The sequence below is a fragment of the Salmo trutta genome, chromosome 25, assembly GCF_901001165.1.
Source record: "Salmo trutta chromosome 25, fSalTru1.1, whole genome shotgun sequence".
Taxonomy (NCBI): domain Eukaryota; kingdom Metazoa; phylum Chordata; class Actinopteri; order Salmoniformes; family Salmonidae; genus Salmo; species Salmo trutta.
In genome coordinates this window covers 37,131,547-37,157,399 of record NC_042981.1, presented here as the reverse complement: position 1 = coordinate 37,157,399, position 25,853 = coordinate 37,131,547, and the positions used below count along the sequence as shown (strand labels likewise).

Here is a 25,853-nt window from a genome sequence, read left to right as displayed (position 1 = left end):
CCTGGACCACCACGTCAAACTTTGTAGTGAAATATTTATGTTTTGGCTGTCTCTTACGTTTGGCATGACCTTCTGTCTGTGACAGGTAGGATAGCAGAGTCGCCCGGTCAGAATGACGTGTCTGCGCCACCCGTTACTCGTACCAGGCGACCGAACGCCAGCGCAGCACGCCCTGCTAACGAGGTCAGTTGGTCACATCCTTTAGACTGAAACTAACCGTTAGACGAGAACTAACTGTTTCCTCCATAGCCTCCATGGTGGTGATGACGGTGGCTCCGCCTATCCCTCCAATATGATTAGTGGTGCCTTTGCCATATTTCGCTCAACTATCCCGTCCTCTCAGAGCTGTGAACACAGAAGGAGCTAGAGGTTGAAATGGAACTGGGATGTGGTCATTAGGTACACGTCAGGTTGCTGTTGGCCAAAGTCATATTCAAGCTTGGTCTCTTCTGTGTGTATCTTCCTGTTGCTCAGGACAAGAAGTCGTCAGGAGAGGATGTGGAGATCGAGATGGTGGCTGCTAAAACCAGAACAACCAAGAGACGAACAACCAAGTAAGTCCTCTTGACATGCAGCCCTCTGTTTTCTCTGTCTGTCCTCAGAATAGCACACCATCTGCAATGTGAATGCTCCTACCCCACTCCCTCGGCTGTGTTTGTTCCAGAAGTCACAACACGATGACTGTTTCTCTCTTATTTTCCCCCTGACTCTCCCTCAGGCCCAATGCAGCCCCGGCGTCCCCTACCCCAGCCAAGGTGGATCTGATCTCTCCCATGCCCAGCCCGGCCGAGCGTGCCACGAGTAGGAGGGTGGTGGAGGAGAACGAAGCCCCCCGGATGAACCTCCGACGTAAACGAGTGCTGGAGGCCATCTTCCCCAAACCAGTCACCCGCCGGAAGAAGCTATGATCGGATGCCATTTTCACCCTGAACAAAACTACAGCATCAACTTGGGAGTTTTCCAGACTCGGTCAGAACTCATAGGGTGCGTCTTCATCTCCTTTCCTTCATCTGAACTGCTCTGAAAAATAGGATTGGGGGGGTATGGTGCCTACTGGGTATTTCCAATACATGTCAATGCAGATGAAGGAAAGGAGACGGAGAGGAATCCACTTTAGACTATAGAGATGCACCCGTGGACTGGACTCGTATCTTTCCTTGAAGCTTTTACCTCTACTCCTAGGAAGTGATTTTATTCTCCTCCTTTCTTTTAAGAACTTTTGCAGCCTGCTGTTTTATATTTAAGAAGACAAACAAACCAGTGGAGAAAATTTTTTAAAAATGAATAATCAGATTTAATTTGGGAGATTGATATAATAATTTTATATAAATTATTGTAATGTTTACAGGGAGGAAGACCGGTATTTGAACAAAAAAAAAAAGAGTCTGATTGGTTTTTATTTCTTGAGAATTCGTACATTTATATGATTTGATGGCTATGTTAATGGTCTCTTTTGCTATGTTATGAATAAAGTTGAATACTTGTGAATGATCTGTTGATTTTATTTGTAGTGCAGAGCCGGCCCTAGCCACTAAGAGACCGCTTAGGGCCCCGCGGCCGCTAGGGGGCCCCGACCCCAATTTTATTGATAGGGGTCTCAACTTAGTGGGGGGTCTCAACTTACTGTTAAGAGTTACAATAGAACAATACACAAGGTGTAATTTCGAAATGTGGTTGTCCAACATTTTTTCTCTGTCACTCAACTAGCCCATTTCACACCTACATTTGTTTAGATTGTTAAATTAGTCCAGCTATCTAAACTTGTAGTAATCATGGTTGAATTACTGATCGGACACACAGGGAACGTGCCCAGGGGCTGTGACCTCCAGGGGCCCCCCCATGGATTTCGTTAGTCACTTTCATTCAGACATCATATTAATATGGCATAAGAGCGTTTGTTAAATAACTGACTAAAATGTTAATGTAAATCATACAGGGCAAAATGTGTACAATTGCAGGAAGTTAACCGGCTTGGGCCGGTTCTGTTGTAGCTTTTCAATAATGTTTGTCTCATAATCATATTGCCGATGTCAGCCTTAAAAGACAATTTTGTAGAATTAATTAGCTGTTTTTTTTGTTTTTTTTAAAGATCAATTCACACTAATTTGTGTTTGGTGTTATTTTCCTATAATGTACTGTATCACTAACATGTACATAACCTACACAGTGATCCACTGGGAGTGATCAGGCTTGTTGGCTTTGAAGGTCATTTGACCAGCCGAATGCTATTTTCAGATGAATGTAGAATGTTTTATTTTCAGTGACTTTGACAATATGATAAAAGCAGAAGTATGTCATTAAAAGTGGGCTGAACTTACTGATTTTTCGCCTCTGTTTCAATCGTCCTCATTAGGAAATGCAACTGAGAACGAGATTTGGGTCTTTGAGGTATGCTTTGATGTGGGTGTCTCTTGAGTGTGTTCACATGTGGGAAGCGTTTGTGCGTGCACTCTGGGGGGGGAAAAAACAGTACACATTAAACTTGAAACCGTGTAACCTGGTATTTAAAAAAATAAAAAAAAATAGTTTAGAATTGATTTTGCCAATTAGCTTCAGCAGGCCGGTGTACAACCATGGTTTGACTTTGGATAGCCTATCTGGGGCTAGTTGGGGACGTCAATATATTAAACAATGTAAATGGGACTATTTTCATGTTGTACACTTTGTTTTCTCAAATGCTTTCAATATTTATAATTGAATTATTACAATTTAGAGTTGATTTTAGGTTATTTCATTGAAATTTGGATCTATGGAAATGTTTAAATAGTGTCCCATGTACACTAATTTACTGCTGGTCCCTAACTAGCGCCATGGGGTCAGTGTGCTGAGCATTACAATCGTGTTGCATGCAGCTGAGTTCTGAATTGATGATTACTTTGGTGCTGTGGCTATGTGGGCAGGATTTAAATAAACCAACCCAAAGAATTTATGTTCCCTTCATTCCGTGACTTCTAATCTCGCAAATCTCAATTTGGGATGATTTACTTTGACCAACATTTATCGTATTTACACTTTAGTACATTTTGACTAGAATAAATATTTCTGACTCATCGATGCCACATAGGCAGTTTTCAATTAGAGAATTCTATATATTTTTTTTCAGTTGCTCTTTAAGACGAGTTCATGTCTCTCTGTCCAATGTTCTGCTATTGCCAGTAAGCAGCAAGTACTAAAACTGGATCCTGGATGGCTAGAAACCTTGATTGTGTACATCTAGTAGTCGGACACAAGTATTTGAATTGTCACACCAACCAGGTGTCCATCCAACCTTTTATGCGAGTAAAAGTACATGTTGGATAAAAATGTCATGACAGGCCTGATGGAAACAACATTTGTCGATAAACTTTCCAAATGTGGACAAAACAAAATACGCTTGACCAAGGTGGGATCTTTTTGTGTCATTAAAATGTATTATGCGAGAAATGTCCAAGTGCTTTTATGCGCAAATATTGATTATAATAACCATACCAAATTAAACGGAGTAACGCACGCGATGACGTGTGGTCCAACTGCAACTCATCGGGAAAGCATGCTGTTTATTAGGATACTAATGAAATACACGCTAAACAGGGTGGTAAAAGTGCAAGGTGATGAGCTTGATGCTCCTTTCCAAAAAATATCGAGGTTTTTATTCTAGTGACATGATAATCGATGCTTGGCTGTCGTTTGAAAAATATACTTGCTCTTTTGTCCATAATCTCATGTAGGGTATATACTTGTATTTCTTATTCGGTACATGGGAATTTAACAGCAAAGGGTATTTTATGTGCACTACGTCATCACGCACATCGTCAACAAGTCAATTTGATATAAACTTCTCTGGTGAGCAAATGCGCATTTTGATTTTATGCAGCTTTTTGAATATTCGCCTGAAAATCTGTCCCCAATTGGATGGAGACCTAGCTACTGACTCATGAACAATTAAGATCAGGTTCAGGTCGAGCTAAAGGTTTTACATGAGAGTAACAGGGGCGGTTCTGGGGGGGCCAGTGCCCCTGTGACAATTTTGGACCCCCTTGTGGCCCCCCTAAATGTGGAGTATGAAATCATTTTTACATATCTAATTTTTGCTATCGCTCTTTTTTTACACCCGTTATTAGACAGTGGCAACGCGGAACACTAATGATTATGAACATGGTCTTTTGCCTGCTAATGCCTGTAATGCAGTGAAGAAAACGATATGACAACAATAACGTCTAATGTAACTGGCCCCTCTAACAGTACAACTGGCTCCAGCTTGGCCCCCCCCCCAGTTGAAATGGTCTAGAACCGCCACTGGAGAGTAAAGGGGTCAATCATGAGTAGGAAATTGGTCATAAATGCTGAGAATAGATACATTTTACTCCTACTTTTATGGGTAAAAATAAAAGCTATTCATAAAGCCTCTTTAGTCATAAGATTCCCACCTAGTTTACAGATATTTAGGAGACCTCATGAGCAGGGGCAGACTTAGTGATTTGGAAGTCCCGCCCTCCAATTTTTTGATGGGTTTTATAGTTATGACTAATTTAACTGTAACAATGTATTACCTTGTAATGTGCCATGAACACAACCAGTCGTTATGTGTTTGATCTGATTGTCACTTCAAAAAGTAGGTTACCTTCGCACGTTCATCCAAAATAATTCCAGCATCCGAACAGAGCACCTGCATACTTTCCTTCAATTCGCAAGTTGCTGAAAGCATCCTTAGCGGGTGAAACATGATGCTGTCAGCCCCTCTGCCTTACTGTATGTAGCCTGAGTATGACATGCCATACTCTTTTTGTCCAGACAGCATCAGATACATGGTCTACGCATACATGTCCTCTGCCTTGATGACAATGGCAGTATTATCAGCAGTACTTGTATTTTTACTAACAGTCTAGACTTACTGTACATGTAACAGTATCTCTTGCGCTTTTGACAATGATTTCACGTGAGGTCTATTTTACAATTATATGCCTAAATACTTATAACCACTAGGCTAATCAATAAACATGTTTTTCCTTTGATTATTTAATTACCTTCATCGTGTTATTTCATGTTATCCATTTGGAGCATAACATCACGTTGTTAAAAAACGTCTAAATTGGCAATGCCTATAAACTGGGCAATTGAGGGCATCTAGGGCACGGTTTCCCAAACTTTGGTAAATAAAAAAAAAAAGATGCAATATTAGGTAATAATTAAAAGTAGGCTAATTAATTGATCGTGCCAGGTGAAAATTATATCAAATTTTGACCCTTACATTTTATTTATGTACAGTCACATTCACCGTGTTTGTCTGAAGCGTGTTACCCAAAGAGTTCACAGCTGGCGATGCCTCATCGCGATTGGTTATTCCCCATCTTTTGCAACAACTTCAAGGAGCATCAAACTGTCGTGATTACCAGCCAAGATAAACTTTTATGAATTGTTTATGCTCCTCGCTCAGATCTTGTCTGGGCAATGTCTTAACTTCATTAAACCTACTCTGAGCTGGGAGTTTTAAAACCGGTTTGAACAGGATTCCTAGGACCTTTTTCTGAGATGATTTGTGTGATAGAATTATACCATGGCGGTATAAGACTGACGGCTACTATGAGGGGGCAGGGGGGGGGTGTTGGTACTGGCTCATACGGTGACAAAAATTAACTGTGAGTGTTCGTCATCTTCCTTTATAAAGGTTTCTGTGTGTGTGTCTGTAGTCTCCCTTTCAAAAAAAGGCTGTGTGTCTGTAGCCTTTATAAAAGGTTGTGCGTAGCTTTCCTTTATAAAAGGCGCTGGGTCTGTGTATAATTCATACAGGGAGATGCAGAGTGAAAGTGATCACCTGGCTACTCAGGTTACTTAGCTACTCGCCTGCGCTGCGTCTCAATAGCCTGGAGTGGTCTCCTCTCCCCGTCTCTTCTCCTTCACCTGAAAATACAGACCTGATGAAAGCAACATGGACGATGTCTTTCAGGACATCTATTTCACCTGTCTGGTTCTTAGCCAAAACATCAGTGCAGATGGAGGAGAGGAGACAATGACGAGGAAGCTGCTGTAGACTATTGAGCTGCAGCCCTGATGCTGCTGTCAGTGGGTGCAGGGTGTCACCCAGCCTTTCCCTTACAGAAGCAGGGACGATCATGAGGGCTAAAGGAGCAGAGATGAAGGACTGTGTCAAAGTGGCCGTACGCGTCAGACCCTTCAACAAGGTCAGTTGTGGACAGATCTGGGATGTTTCTAGTTGTTTGTTCGGTTTAGTATTTCTCTCCTACAAATTTGTCTAGGACATGATCCATCATCAGACTGTGTCATGCTATCATGCCAATCTGCACTGTGTTTTGTGTACTGTGGTCCTCCACCAATACTATACCTGCTGCACTGGTCCCCCACCCCCCCGTCTCTCCCCTCCCGTGCCCAGAGAGAGAGGGACGCGGGCGGCCGCTGCATTATCTCTATGGCCTCCAGCACCATCACCATCCAGGACCCTCGGAACAGCCAGAGTCCACGCTCCTTCTGCTTTGACTATGCCTACTGGTCCCACAGCGGCTTCACCAGAGACTGCTCTGGCCTGTACGTACCTGAGGAGCCTGGAGGACGATATGCTGACCAGGTGAGGAGGGGGAGAAGAGGAGAAGATACTTCTCTTGCCTGTACCTAGCTGAGGAGGATGATACATTGCGGATGGCAGGGCAGTAACTCTGTCTATTCTCCCTCAGGGCAGTAACTCTGTCTATTCTCCCTCAGGGCAGTAACTCTGTCTATTCTCCCTCAGGGCAGTAACTCTGTCTATTCTCCCTCAGGGCAGTAACTCTGTCTATTCTCCCTCAGGGCAGTAACTGTCTATTCTCCCTCAGGGCAGTAACTCTGTCTATTCTCCCTCAGGGCAGTAACTCTGTCTATTCTCCCTCAGGGCAGTAACTGTATATTCTCCATCAGGGCATTAACTCTGTATATTCTCCCTCAGGGCGGTAACTCTGTCTATTCTCCCTCAGGGCAGTAACTCTGTCTATTCTCCCTCAGGGCAGTAACTCTGTCTATTCTCCCTCAGGGCAGTAACTCTGTCTATTCTCCCTCAGGGCAGTAACTCTGTCTATTCTCCCTCAGGGCAGTAACTGTCTATTCTCCCTCAGGGCAGTAACTCTGTCTATTCTCCCTCAGGGCAGTAACTCTGTCTATTCTCCCTCAGGGCAGTAACTGTATATTCTCCATCAGGGCATTAACTCTGTATATTCTCCCTCAGGGCGGTAACTCTGTCTATTCTCCCTCAGGGCAGTAACTCTGTCTATTCTCCCTCAGGGCAGTAACTCTGTATATTCTCCCTCAGGGCAGTAACTGTATATTCTCCCTCAGGGCAGTAACTCTGTATATTCTCCCTCAGGGCAGTAACTGTATATTCTCCCTCAGGGCAGTAACTCTGTATATTCTCCCTCAGGGCAGTAACTCTGTCTATTCTCCCTCAGGGCAGTAACTCTGCCTATTTTCCATCAGGGCAGTAACTCTGTATATTCTCCCTCAGGGCAGTAACTCTGTATATTCTCCCTCAGGGCAGTAACTCTGTATATTCTCCCTCAGGGCAGTAACTCTGTCTATTCTTCCTCAGGGCAGTAACTCTGTATATTCTCCCTCAGGGCAGTAACTCTGTATATTCTACCTCAGGGCATTAACTCTGTCTATTCTCCCTCAGGGCAGTAACTGTATATTCTTCCTCAGGGCAGTAAGTCTGTCTATTCTCCCTCAGGGCAGTAACTGTATATTCTCCCTCAGGGCAGTAACTGTATATTCTCCCTCAGGGCAGTAACTGTATATTCTCCCTCAGGGCAGTAACTGTATATTCTCCCTCAGGGCAGTAACTCTGTCTATTCTCTCTCAGGGCAGTAACTGTATATTCTCCCTCAGGGCAGTAACTCTGTATATTCTCCCTCAGGGCAGTAACTCTGTCTATTCTCCCTCAGGGCAGTAACTCTGTCTATTTTCCCTCAGGGCAGTAACTGTATATTCTCCCTCGGGGCAGTAACTGTATATTCTCCCTCAGAGCAGTAACTCTGTATATTCTCCCTCAGGGCAGTAACTGTATATTCTCCCTCAGGGCAGTAACTCTGTATATTCTCCCTCAGGGCATTAACTCTGTCTATTCTCCCTCAGGGCAGTAACTCTGTCTATTCTCCCTCAGGGCAGTAACTCTGTATATTCTCCCTCAGGGCAGTAACTATGTATATTCTCCCTTAGGGCAGTAACTCTGTATATTCTCCCTCAGGGCAGTAACTCTGTATATTCTCCCTCAGGGCAGTAACTCTGTATATTCTCCCTTAGGGCAGTAACTCTGTCTATTCTCCCTCAGGGCAGTAACTCTGTATATTCTCCCTCAGGGCAGTAACTCTGTATATTCTCCCTCAGGGCAGTAACTGTATATTCTCCCTCAGGGCAGTAACTCTGTATATTCTCCCTCAGGGCAGTAACTCTGTCTATTCTCCCTCAGGGCAGTAACTCTGCCTATTTTCCATCAGGGCAGTAACTCTGTATATTCTCCCTCAGGGCAGTAACTCTGTATATTCTCCCTCAGGGCAGTAACTCTGTATATTCTCCCTCAGGGCAGTAACTCTGTCTATTCTTCCTCAGGGCAGTAACTCTGTATATTCTCCATCAGGGCAGTAACTCTGTATATTCTCCCTCAGGGCATTAACTCTGTCTATTCTCCCTCAGGGCAGTAACTGTATATTCTTCCTCAGGGCAGTAAGTCTGTCAATTCTCCCTCAGGGCAGTAACTGTATATTCTCCCTCAGGGCAGTAACTGTATATTCTCCCTCAGGGCAGTAACTATATATTCTCCCTCAGGGCAGTAACTGTATATTCTCCCTCAGGGCAGTAACTCTGTCTATTCTCTCTCAGGGCAGTAACTGTATATTCTCCCTCAGGGCAGTAACTCTGTATATTCTCCCTCAGGGCAGTAACTCTGTCTATTCTCCCTCAGGGCAGTAACTCTGTATATTCTCCCTCAGGGCATTAACTCTGTCTATTCTCCCTCAGGGCAGTAACTCTGTCTATTCTCCCTCAGGGCAGTAACTCTGTATATTCTCCCTCAGGGCAGTAACTCTGTATATTCTCCCTCAGGGCAGTAACTCTGTATATTCTCCCTTAGGGCAGTAACTCTGTCTATTCTCCCTCAGGGCAGTAACTCTGTATATTCTCCCTCAGGGCAGTAACTCTGTATATTCTCCCTTAGGGCAGGAACTCTGTCTATTCTCTCTCAGGGCAGTAACTGTATATTCTCCCTCAGGGCAGTAACTCTGTCTATTCTCCCTCAGGGCAGTAACTGTATATTCTCCCTCAGAGCAGTAACTCTGTCTATTCTCCCTCAGGGCAGTAACTCTGTCTATTCTCCCTCAGGGCAGTAACTGTATATTCTCCCTCAGGGCAGTAACTCTGTATATTCTCCCTCAGGGCAGTAACTGTATATTCTCCCTCAGGGCAGTAACTCTGTATATTCTCCCTCAGGGCAGTAACTGTATATTCTCCCTCAGGGCAGTAACTGTATATTCTCCCTCAGGGCAGTAACTCTGTATATTCTCCCTCAGGGCAGTAACTGTATATTCTCCCTCAGGGCAGTAACACTGTCTGTCCCCTCAGGGTAGTGTGTTCCAGGACCTGGGGGAGGGGATCCTGGAGAATGCCCTTCAAGGTTATAACGCCACCCTGCTAGCCTACGGGCAGACTGGCTCAGGGAAGAGCTACTCCATGGTCGGGTACGGACCCAACAAGGGCCTGGTGCCCACCCTCTGTGACAAACTGTTTCAGGCCATCAGGGCCAACCAGGACAGCCGACAGTGCCAGGTGTGTAGGTCTGAAATATGACTTTTTTTAATCTATAAAACAAATAAGAAATAAACAAAAAAATAAGTTTTGTTTTGTTACGTTTTTCCAAATAATCATAAAAAATTCACAGCTCACAGATAGACAAACTGTACCAAAAGACAACCACAACACAGAACAATTACACAAACAAAACAAGAAGACAAAAAATAATATCACAGCCAGAAATAATCTTTAATTTTTATCATTTTCCTCTGTTCCCCAAGGTCTTTTTCAGCATGTTGGAAATCTACAATGAACAGGTAAGTCTGGGCTTTTCTCTGTCATGCCTGTCGAACACTCTTGAGTATTTGACATGTACAGTTCACAGTTGATCTGTGCAGGTTTTGACCCCAAGCCCTTGTCCCCCTCCCCCTACAGGTGGTTGACCTGTTGTCGCGGGGGTCTCGGTCTCCGGGGGGGCTGCGTGTCCGAGAGGAGCAGCAGAGAGGCTTCTATGTGGAGGGGCTTCGCAGGGTCCCCTGTGACAGTGCCCCACAGGTGCAACATTCCATTATTATCTCTACATACAGTCAAACAATACAATGACTACGAGGTCAACGTGCAGACTGTCAGCTTTACTTTTGGGGTGATTTTGTCCATATTGGGTGAACCGTTCAGAAATTACAGCACTTTTTGTACATAGTCCCCCCATTTTAGGGGACCAAATGTATTGGGAGAAATTCACATATATTATGGGTTTTAAAATAGTAAAAATTTAAGTATTTGGTATCGTATTCATAGCACGCATTCATAGACTACATCAAGCTTGTGTCTCTACAAAAATTTGTGAGAAAGTTAGATGCACAGATATCATATCCCCGCAATAATGCTAACCTCCCCTGTTACTGTAATGGTGAGAGGTTATCATGTCTTGGGGGTATGATATAAAATGCTAACCTCCCCTGTTACTGTAATGGTGAGAGGTTAGCATGTCTTGGAGGTATGATATAAAATGCTAATCTCCCCTGTTACTGTAATGGTGAGAGGTTAGCATGTCTTGGGGGTATGATATAAAATGCTAACCTCCCCTGTTACTGTAATGGTGAGAGGTTAGCATGTCTTGGAGGTATGATATAAAATGCTAACCTCCCCTGTTACTGTAATGGTGAGAGGTTATCATGTCTTGGGGGTATGATATAAAATGCTAACCTCCCCTGTTACTGTAATGGTGAGAGGTTAGCATGTCTTTGGGGTATGATATTTGTGCGTCTGTAACTTTCTCACTCATCATTATTCACAATTATTTCAGGATTATCCGTAGCCATGGTAGCATCCACATTAATGTAGAAATATTTAGGAACATATTCTATTCTTATTTACAATAAAAGTGACTCCAAAATGACACACTAAATTATTTACCATTAATTTCTATAGGACACAAAATGATCTGAAACTCACCAAAACACAGCAAATGCATCCAGCATTTGTGGAGTCAAAAGTTTGATGTAGTCATTGCGTGCTATGAATATGGGACCAAATACTTCACTTTTCACTACTTTAATACACATATATGTGAATTTGTCCCAAAACTTTTGGTCCTTTAAAATAGGGGACTATGTACAAAAAGTGCTGTAATTTCTAAACGGTTCACCCGATACGGATGAAAATACCCTCAAATTAAAGCTTTAACCTCATAGTCATTGTATGATTTCAATGTCACCGTCCCAATACTTTTGGAGCTCACTGTACATGTATCAATATTATTATTATTATTTTTAATCTAGTTGATTTATTGATATATATATATATTGTAGGTGGAGCAGCTGATGGAGCAGGGGACGAGGATGCGCACCACGGCCACCACACACATGAACGCCAACAGCAGCCGCTCACACATGCTCATCATCCTCCAGCTCAAACAGGTAAGTCACATTGCCCAGTCAACCCCTAGCCCCTAATCCCTAAACACTTCTGCTCTGAAAGGATTAGATAAGTATGGAAAAAGCTTGACCTTGCCATTGGATAAGCCAGAAGGTACTTTTTACTCGTTGGATACATCTGTCCAATCCTTTCATATCAGTGGAGGCTGCTGAGGGGAGGACGGCTCATAATAATGTCCGGAACGGAGCGAATGGAAAAGCATCAGTCCACTCATTCTGCTCCAGCCATTACCACGAGCTCGTCCTCCCCAATTAAGGTGCCACCAACCTCCTGTTCTTCACAGATGTCCACAGGTGCCATGGGGGGGGGGGTTGATTTGGGTGTTAGATATGACCCTTGGTGTTCTTATTGTATCTCTGACCCTCTCCTGTCCCTCTGCAGATCTTCTCTGAGGAGAGCATCACCAAGCAGTCTAACATCAACCTGGTGGACCTGGCGGGCAGCGAGAGACAGCGGGTGTCAGGCTCCGAGGCCGACCGGCTCAAAGAGGGCACAGCCATCAACCTCAGCCTCACCACCCTGGGCAACGTCATCAGGTCAGGGAGAGATCTGCCCTCCACGCCAACATGTCACCAAAAACTCTTTCTATATTCATATTTGTTTCCAGCACTGCTTTTTGTATTCCTACTTCTCTCATCTCCTCTCCTTCCCCCTCCTCCTCCTCTCCCTGCAGTGCCCTTGCTGATGTAGCGGTAGGGAAGAAAGTCGTCCATATCCCATATAGAGACTCCGTCCTTACCAAGCTTCTGCAGTCTGCCCTGGGGGGGAACAGCCGTACTGTCATGGTAACCCTTTGTCTACACCCTTAGAAAAAAAAAATTCTATCTAGAACCTAAACAGGTTCTTCAGCTGTCCCCATAGGAGAACCCGTTGGAGTACCCTTTTGGTTCCAGGTAAAAACCCTTTCCACAGAGGGTTCTTAATGGAACCCAAAAAGGTTCTACCTGGAACCAAAATGGTTCTCCTTTGGGGACAGCCGTATAACCCTTTTGGAACCCTTTTTTCTAAGAGTGTAGTATGCACCTCTATTAACATCTAAAGATATGATTCATATCATATGATTAGCTTTTTTCGGGGGGGGGGGGTGAAATGTGTTAATATTATGGTTGGGTAAACTCACAAAAAGTGAGTCGGTCTTGAGCTCTCTTACCGTATGCCCTGCCTGTCATAACTAAATACCAGAATGCTCAGATTGCAGCTCTGAGTCCGGCTGATATCTGCTATGAAGAGTCTATCTCAACCCTGCGATATGCTGAAAGGTACAGTAGGCCCAGCATTCCTTCTTTGTTAGAAAACTCTTAGTATTTGACATATACAGTACAGTTCACAGATGACCCCCCTCCCCCCCCCCCCCCCTCCCGCTTAGGGCAAAGCGTATCCAGAACCGTGCGGTGGTGAACGAGAGTCCCACCGAGCGCCTGGTGAAGGAGCTGAAGGCTGAGAACGCCAGGCTCCTGCAGAGACTCAGCCGCCTGGGACAGGAGGGACGCAGGGCAGAGGACGAAACCAGTAGGAGATGGAAGGAGGGAGGGCGGGCAGATGAGGAAACCAGTAGGCTGGAGATGGAGATAGGGGGGAGGGATGTCGAGGGCAGCGTAGTTGGGACTTGGAGCTTGGAGCGATAGCAGGAGGAGTAAAGGCAGGGAGAAGAGAAAGTGGGCAACATGTTAGTTAGAATGTTAGTATACTAATATGTAGCTGTATTTATGTTGTTGTTGTGTCCAGAGGAGCTGCGTCGGCTGTTGACCCATAACGAGCTGCAGATCAGAGCCATCCAGACGCTCTGGGAACAACATCTACAGGAGGCCTTGAAGGACTGGGAGCAGCAGTACACTACTATCACACAGGTACGCATGCACACACACACACACACACGCCCCTTCCTCACTCCCCCTCCACCCTCTCTCTCCATGTCTCTTTCTCAGGAGCGGAGGATGATGCAGATGCATCCGTACATCCTGAACATCAATGAGGATACTCAGCTGTCAGGGGTGGTCAAGCTCTTCATACAGGAGGGTGAGTCTCTCAACTGCCCCAGACTACAGCTTTACGATCGAATGAACATACACACACTCAATCAAGACTTTGGGAATAGTGTGTGTGTGTGTGTTTTATAGGTGAGTGGGATATAGGGCTCTCTGACTCTTCACCCAGGTCCATCTCAATCAGGGGCCTAGGGTGAGTATGACACACACAAAAAAAGATTTTGAAAACGTGCAAATTGGCTTTGAATTCATCACACTTTTTTTTATCAAGCACAAAACCTGAATAAATGCGGACTGCGTTTCAGACAGGTGCTGCTTTGTTTGGTTCATTTATGACATCAATAAAAGGGACAGTCTGGGAATGGTACATACATTTTATAAATAGTTACAAAAAATAAAATAAAGGTCACCAATAAACCCTTTTTACCTCTTCAGGATCCAGGAGCGTCACGCTGTGTTCATTAACGTCCAGCGTAGGGTGTACCTGACCCCACTGGCGGGGTCAAATGTCATTGTCAACGGAACACCCATCTCCCAGAAAACCGAGCTGCAGCACCTGGTTCGTCTCCATGGAAACAAATTATTTCTGCCATTTTGAAACAGGCCCCTCTGTGGAACTATAGGACATATACTCAGCGTAGTTCAGACATTAGTCGCAACATGGTCAAAACTGATGAGCAAGAACATGAGCATGAGTTTTTCATATGGGCTTAAGAGGTAAGGGTAAAGGTTAGGGGATAAAATAACATTTACAGTGGATTCGTAAAGTATTCAGACCCCTTGACTTTTTCCACAATTTGTTAAGTTACAGCCTTATTCTAAAATGGATTCAATTGTTTTTTTTCAACCTCATCAATCTACACACAATACCCCATAATAACAAAGCAAAAATGTAAATATCACATTTACATAAGTATTCAGACCCTTTACTCAGTACTTTGTTGAAGCACCTTTGGCAGTGATTACAGCCTCGAGTCTTCTTGGGTATGACGCTACAAGCTTTGCACACCTGTATTTGGGGAGTTTTTACATTCTTCTCTGCAGATCCTCTCAAGCTCTGTCAGGTTGGAATGGGAGCGTCGCTGCACAGATATTTTCAGGTCTCCAGAGATGTTTGAGTCCGGGCTCTGGCTGGGCCACTCAAGGACATTCAGAGACTTGTCCTGAGGCCACTCCTGTGTTGTCTTGGCTGTGTGCTTAGGGTCGTTGTCCTGTTGGAAGGTGAACCTTCGCCCCAGTCTGAGGTCCTGAGCGCTTTGGAGCAGGTTTTCATCAATGATCTATCTGTACTTTGCTCCGTTCATCTTTCCCACGATCCTGACTAGTCACCCAGTCCCTGAAAAGCATCCCACAGCATGATGCTGCCACCACCATGCTTCACCGTAGGGATGGTGGCAGGTTTCCTCCAGACATAACGCTTGGCATTCAGGCCAAAGATTTCAATATTGGTTTCATCAGACCAGAGAATCTTGTTTCTCATGGTCTGAGTCCTTTAGGTCCCTTTTGGCAAACTCCAAGCGGGCTTTGATGTGCCTTTTACTGAGGAATGGTTTCCATCTGGCCACTCTACCATAAAGGCCTGATTGGTGGAGTGCTGCAGAGATTGTTGTCCTTCTGGAAGGTTCTCCCATCTCCACAGAGGAACTCTAGAGCTTTGTCAGAGGGACCGTCGGATACTTGGTCACCTCCCTGACCAAGGCCCTTCTCTGTCTTGCTTGCTCAGCTCTAGGAGGGGTCTTGGTAGTTCCAAACTTCTTCCATTTAAGAATGATGGAGGCCACTGTGTTCTTGGGGACCTTCAATGCTGCAGACATTTTTTGGTACCCTTCCCCAGATCTGCGCCTTGACACAATCCTGACTCGGAGATCTACGGACAATTCCTTCAACCTCATGGCTTGGTTTTTGCTCTGACATTAACTGTCAACTGTGGCACCTTATATAGACAGGTGTGTGCCTTTCCAAATCATGTCCAATCAATTGAATTTACCACAGGTGGACTCCAATCAAGTTGTAGAAACATCTCATGGATGATCAATGGAAACAGGATGCACCTGAGCTCAATTTCGAGTCTCATAGCAAAGGGTCTGAATACTTATGTGAAGATATTTTTTGTAAATGTATTTTTAATGAATTAGAAAAAACAATTGCAAACCTGTTTTCGCTCTGTAATTATGGGGTGTTGTGTGTAAAAAAAGTATTTAATACATTTTAGAATAAGGCTGTAACGTAACAAAATGTGGAAAAAGTGAAGGGGTCTGAATACCTTTCGAATGCACTGTATGGCTAGTAATAATCATTATAGTTAGTCTCCCATCTTCTCTAGCATGACCAGATTGTGACGACCACCACTGCCCCTATCCTATGCACTATGCCCTCGAAAGTGGACAATGGTTTAAGTACTTGATTCCTACCCTCATATCAACCCGTCCTCTGCCCCCTCGCCTCTAGGACCGACTCATCCTGGGTTCTAATAGCACCTACCTGTTCATTGGCTACCCATCTGAGAGGGGCGGGGATGACTGGAGTCGCTATGACTACGACTACTTCCAGTCTGAACTGGCAGCCGCTGAGGGCATCAACCTCCACTCACTGTGTGAGGAGCAGACACAGGGTAGGAGAGAGTGAGAGAGAGACGGAGGGAGAGAGAGAGAGAGAGAGAGAGAGAGAGAGTGAATGAGAGAGACAGAGTGAGAGAAAGAGAGAGAGGAAGGGAGCGTGGGTGGGTGTGGGTGTGCATGCATGTGACAGAGGTAAAAAGAGAGAGAAAGGGTAGAATAATCCGTTTTGGAGAGCAAAAGTGTGTGTAAGAGAGTGGCAGAGCGAAACGGGGAGAGGTATCAGTCTCCTAGAGAGAGAGAGCTACTGTGTGCGAGACAGAAAGAGAGAGATGACCTAGGTATTAGTGTCTCACACAGAGAGATTGTTGACGTGTGTATCTCCTCTCTCTCGGTCTCCCCCTCTAGGTGACTCCAGTGCAGTCCCCAGTCAGACTGACCCTAGTCTCCTGGCTGTTTTCTATGACTACATCAAACTGATGCCCATGGTGGCTGAGGCCAACCAGATGAGCCAGGAGCTACACAAGGTGACAGATAAACACAAGATTATACCTTTAAAGGAATACTTCAGGATTTTTTGATCTACTTCCCCAGAGCCAGATGAGCTCATAGATACCATTTGTATGTCTCTGCGTGCAGTATGAAGGAAGTCGCTAATTGCTTACTAGCGTTACTTAGTATTTGCTCGTGAAACTACCTCTAACTTCCATCATACTGGACGCAGAGACTTATAAATGGTACCCATGAGTTCATCTGACTCTGGGGAAGTAGATTGACCAAATCCTGAAGTATCACTTTAATCCTGATGGGTTTGACATTCTGTTTTATAATTCCTCATCATGCATGGTTTACATGTTAATGCGGCAACATTTTCATCCTGAGATTTGCATCATTAGATCATAAGGTAGAGATTTGCATTATTAGATGATAAGGTAGAGATTTGCATCATTAGATGATAAGGTAGAGATTTGCATCATTAGATGATAAGGTAGAGATTTGCATCATTAGATCATAAGGTAGAGATTTGCATCATTAGATCATAAGGTAGAGATTTGCATCATTAGATGATAAGGTAGAGATTTGCATCATTAGATGATAAGGTAGAGATTTGCATCATTAGATCATAAGGTAGAGATTTCCATCATTAGATCATAAGGTAGAGATTTCCATCATTAGATCACAACGTCCCCCATCATTCGCAACATCCCTAAAACCAAGGTCCCTTTACTTGTGTTTGTGAGAGAAATATGTAATTTAATGGTATTTCTGACTAAATTACTAAGATTATATAGTGTTATTTCCCTGGATATCAGTTTGCATTGACTACTGGATGTAATCTGGGTAACGCTAAACCATTACATGAACGATGTCATCTAATTGTGTCCAGGGGGTGGAGTTTAAACTGGAGATTAAGAACCTGGCGTTATCAGACTCTAAAGGTCATGACTTGGAGAAGGAGATCGCTGTCAGAGTGACATCACTGGAAAACAAGCAGGTGGGGAGACCAAGCTGTCAACCACGCCTCCTGAATATTGTCATACTAGATGACTCTAATATCTCTACATGGAACATAACTTGACCCATTTAGCTGTGAACACTATCAACCCCTAAGTTACTGCAAGGTCCACTTGTGGTTTTATTCCAAAGCCATATTTGATTAGAATTTGTATATACAGTGGCTTGCGAAAGTATTCACCCCCTTTGTTGCCTTACAACCTGGAATTAAAATAGATTTTTGGGGGGTTTGTATCATTTGATTTACACAAAAAGGCCTACCACTTTGAAGATGCAAAATATTTTTTATTGTGAAACAAACAAGAAATAAGACAAAAACAGAAACCTTGAGCGTGCATAAGTATTCACCCCCCCAAAGTCAATACTTTGTAGAGCCACCTTTTGCAGCAATTACAGCTGCAAGTCTCTTGGGGTATGCATCTGTAAGCTTGGCACATCTAGCCACTGGGATTTTTGCAAAACAAGGCAAAACTGCTCCAGTTCCTTCAAGTTGGATAGGCTCCGCTGACATACAGCAATCTTTAAGTCATACCACAGATTCTCAATTGGATTGAGGTCTGAGCTTTGACTAGGGCATTCCAAGACATTTAAATGTTTCCCCTTAAACCACTTGAGTGTTGCTTTAGCAGTATGCTTAGGGTCATTGTCCTGCTGGAAGGTGAACCTCCGTCCCAGTCTCAAATCTCTGGAAGACTGAAACAGGTTTCCCTCAAGAATTTCCCTGTATTTAGCGCCATTCTTCAATTCTGACCAGGTTCCCAGTCCCTGCCGATGAAAAACATCCCCACAGCATGATGCTGCCACCACCATGCTACACTGTGGGGATGGTGTTCTCGGGTGATGAGAGGTGTTGGGTTTGCGCCAGACATAGCATTTTCCTTGATGGCCAAAAAGCTCAATTTTAGTCTCATCTGACCAGAGTACCTTCTTCCATATGTTTGGGGAGTCTCTCACATTCCTTTTGGCGAACACCAAACGTGTTTGCTTATTTTTTTCTTTAAGCAATTACTTTTTTCTGGCCACTCTTCCATAAAGCCCAGCTCTGTGGAGTGTACGGCTTAAAGTGGTCCTATGGACAGATACTCCAATCTCCGCTGTAGAGCTTTGCAGCTCCTTCAGGGTTATCTTTGGTCCCTTTGTGAGTTTTGGTGGGCAGCCCTCTCTTGGCAGGTTTGTTGTGGTGCCATATTCTTTCCATTTTTTATAATGGATTTAATGGAGCTCCGTGGGCTGTTCAAAGTTTCAGATATTTTTTTATAACCCAACCCTGATTTGTACTTCTCCACAACTTTGTCCTTGACCTGTTTGGAGAGCTCCGTGATCTTCATGGTGCCCCTTGCTTAGTGGTGTTGCAGACTCTGGGGCCTTTCAGAACAAGTGTGTATATATATGCTGAGATCATGTGGCAGATCATGTGACACTTAGATTGCACACAGGTGGACTTTATTTAACAAATGATGTGACTTCTGAAGGTAATTGGTTGCACCAGATCTTATTTAGAGGCTTCATCGCAAAGGGGATGAATACATATGCATGTAACACTTATCCGTTTTTTTATTTTTTAGAATTGTTTTAAACAAGTTATTATTATTTTTCATTTCACCTTACCACTTCGAACTATTTTGTGTATGTCCATTACATGAAATACAAATAAAAATCCATTTAAATTACAGGTTGTAATGCAACAAAATAGGAAAAACGCCAATTTGGATGAATACTTTTGCAAGGCAATGTATAGTGTATGTAGGATCCGTGTTGCTGCATAGAGCTGAGTTAAGTGTCAGGTGTGTGTGTAACTCAGGTGAGTGTGTTGTCGTCTCCCCACAGGTGTGGCTCTGGTCCAAGGCCAAGTTTGTGAACCGCAAGTTCCTGATGGAGGAGTTGTATCAGCAGTACCATACGGAGCGGAAGGGAGAGGGGGCGGCCAAGGCGCCCATGCCTAGAGACAGAGACCCTTTTTGGGATCCGCTGGAGCCTCTGCTCTTAGGCAGCGCCCACCTCTGGCTGCAGTCTCTGGCTTTCCGTATCGCACTGGAGGAACAGCTGGAGGTAGTGTGTGTGTGTGTGTGTGTGTGTGTGTGTGTGTGTGTGTGTGTGTGTGTGTGTGTGTGTGTGTGTGTGTGTGTGTGTGTGTGTGTGTGTGTGTGTGTGTGTGTGTGTCGTTCAATCTCATCCCTCTCTGTGTTTACAGGTATTGGGGTCAGAGGGCACTGAGGAGGCCATACTGCAGGCCCAGCTTCTACCATGCAGCCCCACAGGACTGTGGGTAACATTACATTACAGAAGAATGGGAGGCAGACACTTTACCGGGTTGTGTTCAGTACGGACAGAGAAAACGTTTTGAACCTGAACTTGTTCAATTAGAACTCAGATCTTCATTTTTCTTTTGCTATGTTGTGCCCTAATGAACACAACCCAGATTTAAATAATTGCCGTCTAGAATAACATGAAGAAGAACATGAATGGTTGGCTAGTTGAATCAGGGGTGTTAGATACTTTATGTAGCCAGTGGTCGTATGTATCAAGCATTTCAGAGTGCTGATCCAGGATCAGGTCCCTGTCAATGTAATGTTATTCATTGTGATCTAAAAGGCAAAACTGATCCTAAAACAGCACTCTGAGAGGTTTGATACATACGGCCCCTGGGCCTCCTGTGTCCAGGACTCTGGGGGAGGATGACATCCTGATCGACCCCTCTGAGCTACTGGGGAGACGGCTGGACTTCCAGCTGGTCCTGGATCAGTGCTGTGGCCTGCGCTGGGTCCAACAGGCCAGGAACAGGGGCGTTCAGATAGGGTGAGTGGGCTAGAGGTGTGGGCTAGAGGTTTGGGGTGGTATTTGTTCTTTAGTATTAATAAGTATTTGTTCTTAATTGACTTGCCTAGAGAAATTAAGGTTAAATAACTGACGTCATCTTTCCCTTGCCAGGTTCAGGATGTTCGACAGTGCCCAGCCCCTCTACACTCCGGCCGTGTGGCACAATGTCAACCCCCTGCTGGACCAGCGGGTCCACTTCACCTCTCTGCACACCTCCCAAGGCCTGCTAGAACACCTGCAGACCAGCGCCCTGGTGCTGGAGCTCTGGGGCCTACAAGGTAAGTAAGCCTGGGACTTGCCTACAAACCTGAGCCCAGGAAATGAACTGTAAACCTGGGACTCGCTTACAAACCTGGGCCCAGTAAGGGTAAGCCTGGGGCTCGCCTAAAAACCTTGGCCCAGGATAGTAAGGGTAAGCCTGGGACTTGCCGACTTGGAACTCGTACTGTATTCATACTGTATGCATGTGTAAAGGACGTCGTGCTGCTTGCTTGGCGAGTACCCCTTTCTCTTGTTTCGGCTCCTACCGATGATTGAACGCAGGACCTCTGCCTCACAATCACACTTGACTGCCATCCTGAAGCATCTTACCCAGTCCCGCCCATGAAAAGCTAGCTATGCCGCTGCGCAAGTGGAGACACTTCAGGCTGAGGAGTGAGTTTCACAGATCCCATCTGCCACACATACATGTACACCTGGGTAATGCTTGATACTTCCCTGTCCAGAGGGATGTAGAGACTTGGTGTCGTCTCTGGAGGGAGTGAGGATGACCCCAGAGGGATGCTTCATCATCGACCAGGCTGGCGCAACTGAGACAGCTACTGTGAGTCTACATCAGACATCTGTACAAGACTCAGAGATTTAGAATTTGTGATGTTTGTAGGACAGGCTTATAGATTTACATGAGACCTCAAAGGGTTAAATAGTATGTGTGTGTGTGTGTGTGTGTGTGTGTGTGTGTTGCAGACAGTGGACCCTGGCTCAGAGCTGAGCTGCTCTCTGAGGGCTCTACAGCAGGATGTAGAGGAGCTGAGGAACACTAACGCCGCACTGAAGACCGAGAACAACACACTGAGGGATCAGCTCAATACATCTAGGACCGGTCAGACATACACTGAACAACTGAACTGTCAAGTTCTCTCGCTCGCTCTCTCACTCACTCTCTCCCCTCCTCTGTGTAGGAGCAGAGTGGGGTCGTGGTCGGTCAGAGAGGCGGGGCAGCAGTCTGCGGCCCAGCTGTGATGCAGAGTTCGCCCGCGCCCTGAAGGTCTTCTACCACAGCATGACCTCTGTCAGGGTTCAACTGCAGCGCCTACGCAGGCACAGGCCCAGTGTATGTATCAATCAGTCAATTAATCAATCTACTTACCTACTTATTGACTGACTGATCTAAGATCAGTGTGTTTGTGTGTGTTTCTGCATATACTGTATGTGTGCGTGTGTGTGTGTGTTCCAGGAGGAGTCAGATATCTTGGGTCTCAGGCTGTTTGTGGATGAGCAGGGTGGTCTGCTGCGTGATTTCTCAGAGCTGCTGGAGCAGAGCGTCTCCTCTCTCAAACAGGATGTGGCCGCCATTGTACGACGCAAACGGGAACGCTCAGGAATCTGGTCCTGACTCCCATCCTCGTCTAGTCCTGAACGGAACCACTGGAACTCCCCCATCAAACTAATGTAATGCCCAATCCCAAATTGACCCCTGGCCACAACCTCTAGGGCCAGGGCACTTCATGTAGGTATGAAAGGATCTGATAGGTAAAAACGTGCTCTACTTCCACCTTGCTGAATGATTGGCTGGGTGGGAGTTTCAACATATTGCTTTCATATTTTCAATCCCTTCAGATTTACACAAGTGGCAAGAGGAAAAGGGTCAGTTAGGTTTTTGATCCTGTGTTTTATCGTCAACAAGTTGGGATTATATACTGGACTCCCGTAAACGCTAATGCTAACAATACTAATGTAGCGCAACTAGTGTTTGTGTGTTTACACTCCATTACATCTTGACTTTGTTGTATTACCAGAAATACAGTTGTTTCCCTGCAGAGATCAACTCTGACAATTCTGGGCCCGTATTCATGAAGTGTCTCAGAGTGCTGATCTAGAATCAGATCATTATGATCTAAAGGGGTAAGCTGGTCCTAGGTCAGCACTCCTATTCTGAGATGCTTTTAGGATACGGGCCCTGATCAACATCTGAGAGGTTTAATAACTTCTTTATTTCAGTTTTGAAAAAAGTTTAAATGAATACCGAGACAATCAATCAATTTCAATGTAATAATTGGAAATATCTTTATTGATACAGATTCAAATTGAGAAAATCATGATGATAATTTACCAAAAATAAAGTCATTCATATTTTACTCAATTGCTATATGCAGTCAAAATGATAACTTTTATTGTTGAAACTCCAATCACATTATCATAGAGGTGATTATCATGTCATAGAGAATATGTTGTGACTATTGGCACATGCTTATGTTGCATTTGAATAAATGCAGTGTGGGAAAAGTGCTAGGTTAGCACATTGATACCTTACTGTACAGTATTTGAACTTATCCAAGTGTGCTCAAGACATCTATTGGGGTTATTTTGAATGATGACTCTACACTTTTTTTGGTGGGTTTGCTTTGGTTGTGTTTCAGATTATTTTGTGACCGATAGAGGTGAATGGTAAATAATGTGTTGTGTCATTTTTGAGTTTTTTTTTACAATAAAGGTGACTCCAAAATGACACAATACATTATTTACCATTCATTCCTATAGGGCACAAAATGAACTGAAACACAACCAAAACAAATAGAAAATGCATTCAACAAATTTGCAGACAGAAGCTTGACGTAGATATTGTGTGCTATTAATATGGGACCGAATAGTTTTTTACTACTTAAATACACAAGTGAATTTGTCCCAATACTTTTGCTCCCCTAAAATATAGGGACTATGAACAACAAGTGCTGTACTTTCTAAAAAGTTCACCTGAGATGGATAAAAAATACACTCAAATGGCAGTCTGCACTTTAACTTCATAGTTATTGTTTGATTTCAAATCCAAACTTTTGGAGCATAGAGCCAAAAGAAGAGAAAATGCTTCACTGTCCCTGTAATTACAGTAATTACAGTGGCTGTATATGTAAATGAGTTAAGAAGGTGCTGTAAGCTCACTCCACAGCTAGCTTGAAATGTCGCCTATGGAGATCGAATTAAATATTTTTCTATATCTCAATTGGCTGGTACGCTGTCAAGGAGAGCGGTCATGTGAGTTTGCGAGCAAAAGGATTACTGGTTCGAGCCGGTATAGGGACAGTGGAGGAAGCTACAGTATACTGTTCGAAGCTCACTGATGTCGGTTTCATATAGTTCAATTATGTACGCAAACTGAATCAAGCGCAACTCAGGTACTCAGGTATTTGAAAGTATTTCAAATGTGTCTGAATATACACAAATCAAATCAAAATGTATTTGTCATCGAATACAACTGGTGTAGACTTTACCGTGAAAAGCTTACTTCCAAGCCCTTCCCAATGATGCAGAGTTGAAAAATAATAACAGTAAGATGAAGAATAAAATAAAATACAGATCAATGATGGAGCTGTATCTAGGAAGTATCAGTACCAGATCAATGATGGAGCTGTATCTAGGAAGTACCAGTACCAGATCAATGATGGAGCTATATCTAGGAAGTACCAGTACCAGATCAATGATGGAGCTATATCCAGGAAGTACCAGATCAATGATGGCGTTGTATCCAGGAAGTACCAGTACCAGATCAATGATGGAGCTATATCCAGGAAGTATCAGTACCAGATCAATGATGGAGCTATATCCAGGAAGTATCAGTACCAGATCAATGATGGAGCTATATCCAGGAAGTACCAATACCAGATCAATGATGGAGCTATATCCAGGAAGTACCAGCACCAGATCAATGATGGAGCTATATCCAGGAAATACCAGTACCAGATCAATGATGGAGCTGTATCTAGGAAGTACCAGTACCAGATCAATGATGGAGTTGTATCCAGGAAGTACCAGTACCAGATCAATGTGCAGAGGTATGAGATATTTGAAGTAGATATGTGCATGATGGCAGGGTAAAGTGATTAGGCATCAGGATAGATAATACAATAAAGAACAGAGTAGCAGCAGCAAATTGTGAGTGTCAAAGCATGTGGTGTGAGTGTGTGTATGAATAAAGTATGAGTGTCTGCTAAAGTGACTAAATGTAAAAGTGTGTGTGTGTAATATGTGTTTGTGTTGTGTCGGTATGTGTGTCTGTGTGCTTATGTAGTGTAGGTGAATGTGTGTGGGTTTTGTGTGGGAGTGTCAATGTAGTGTGTGTGAATGTGTGTGTGTATTAGGTGTCTATATACACTGAGTGTACAAAATATTAAGGACATCTGCTCTTTCCATGACCTAGACTGACTAGCTGACTTCGGCTAAATAATATTATAATTTACAGTAAAGATCATTTACTGATGAATTACTGGAATAATTAATTGTTCTGCTTTATTTGATTAATTTGGTTATCCTTTCCAAATGTATCTAAGGGTTGGATGTAGAGAATTGAATTAACTACACTGCTCAAAAAAATGAAGGGAACACTTAAACAACACAATGTAACTCCAAGTCAATCACACTTCTGTGAAATCAAACTGTCTACTTAGGAAGCAAAACTGATTGACAATACATTTCACATGCTGTTGTGCAAATGGAATAGACAACAGGTGGAAATTATAGGCAATAAGCAAGACACCCCCAATAAAGGAGTGGTTCTGCAGGTGGGGACCAAAGACCACTTCTCAGTTCCTATGCTTCCTGGCTGATGTTTTGGTCACTTTTGAATGCTGGCGGTGCTTTCACTCTAGTGGTAGCATGAGACGGAGTCTACAACCCACACAAGTGGCTCAGGTAGTGCAGCTCATCCAGGATGGCACATCAATGCGAGCTGTGGCAAGAAGGTTTGCTGTGTCTGTCAGCGTAGTGTCCAGAGCATGGAGGCGCTACCAGGAGACAGGCCAGTACATCAGGAGACGTGGAGGAAGCCGTAGGAGGGCAACAACCCAGCAGCAGGACCGCTACCTCCGCCTTTGTGCAAGGAGGAGCAGGAGAAGCACTGCCAGAGCCCTGCAAAATGACCTCCAGCAGGCCACAAATGTGCATGTGTCTGCTCAAACGGTCAGAAACAGACTCCATGAGGGTGGTAATGAGGGCCCGACATCCACAGGTGGGGGTTGTGCTTACAGCCCAACACCGTGCAGGACGTTTGGCATTTGCCAGAGAACACCAAGATTGGCAAATTCGCCAC

General features: G+C 44.2%; 2 protein-coding genes across 4 annotated transcripts in view; both read left to right on the top strand.

The window, feature by feature from the left end:
* The window catches only part of LOC115162511 (protein ELYS-like), a 36,585-nt gene extending 33,663 nt beyond the window's left edge, over positions 1 to 2,922 (top strand). For all 3 annotated transcript variants that reach the window (XM_029713874.1, XM_029713872.1, XM_029713873.1), the window contains 3 exons: positions 86 to 183; positions 475 to 554; positions 719 to 2,922. In XM_029713874.1, the coding sequence (XP_029569734.1) occupies positions 86 to 183; positions 475 to 554; positions 719 to 908 (368 nt within the window). In that variant the 3' untranslated portion in view covers positions 909 to 2,922. The remainder of the gene's footprint in view (positions 1 to 85; positions 184 to 474; positions 555 to 718) is intronic.
* A 3,167-nt stretch (positions 2,923 to 6,089) lies between these two features.
* On the top strand, positions 6,090 to 23,135 carry kif28 (kinesin family member 28). The gene is made up of 25 exons (XM_029714166.1): positions 6,090 to 6,158; positions 6,368 to 6,559; positions 9,574 to 9,777; positions 10,023 to 10,058; positions 10,177 to 10,296; positions 11,553 to 11,660; positions 12,061 to 12,215; positions 12,353 to 12,464; positions 12,871 to 12,938; positions 13,046 to 13,188; positions 13,378 to 13,526; positions 13,605 to 13,695; positions 13,797 to 13,857; positions 14,100 to 14,223; positions 16,113 to 16,275; positions 16,628 to 16,746; positions 17,607 to 17,714; positions 19,562 to 19,783; positions 19,926 to 19,996; positions 20,396 to 20,530; positions 20,663 to 20,829; positions 21,277 to 21,374; positions 21,518 to 21,653; positions 21,733 to 21,884; positions 22,008 to 23,135. Exons 1-25 carry the CDS (start codon positions 6,090 to 6,092, stop codon positions 22,164 to 22,166), a joined length of 3,162 nt encoding a protein of 1,053 aa, XP_029570026.1. The 3' UTR covers positions 22,167 to 23,135.
* The last annotated feature ends 2,718 nt before the right edge of the window (positions 23,136 to 25,853 follow it).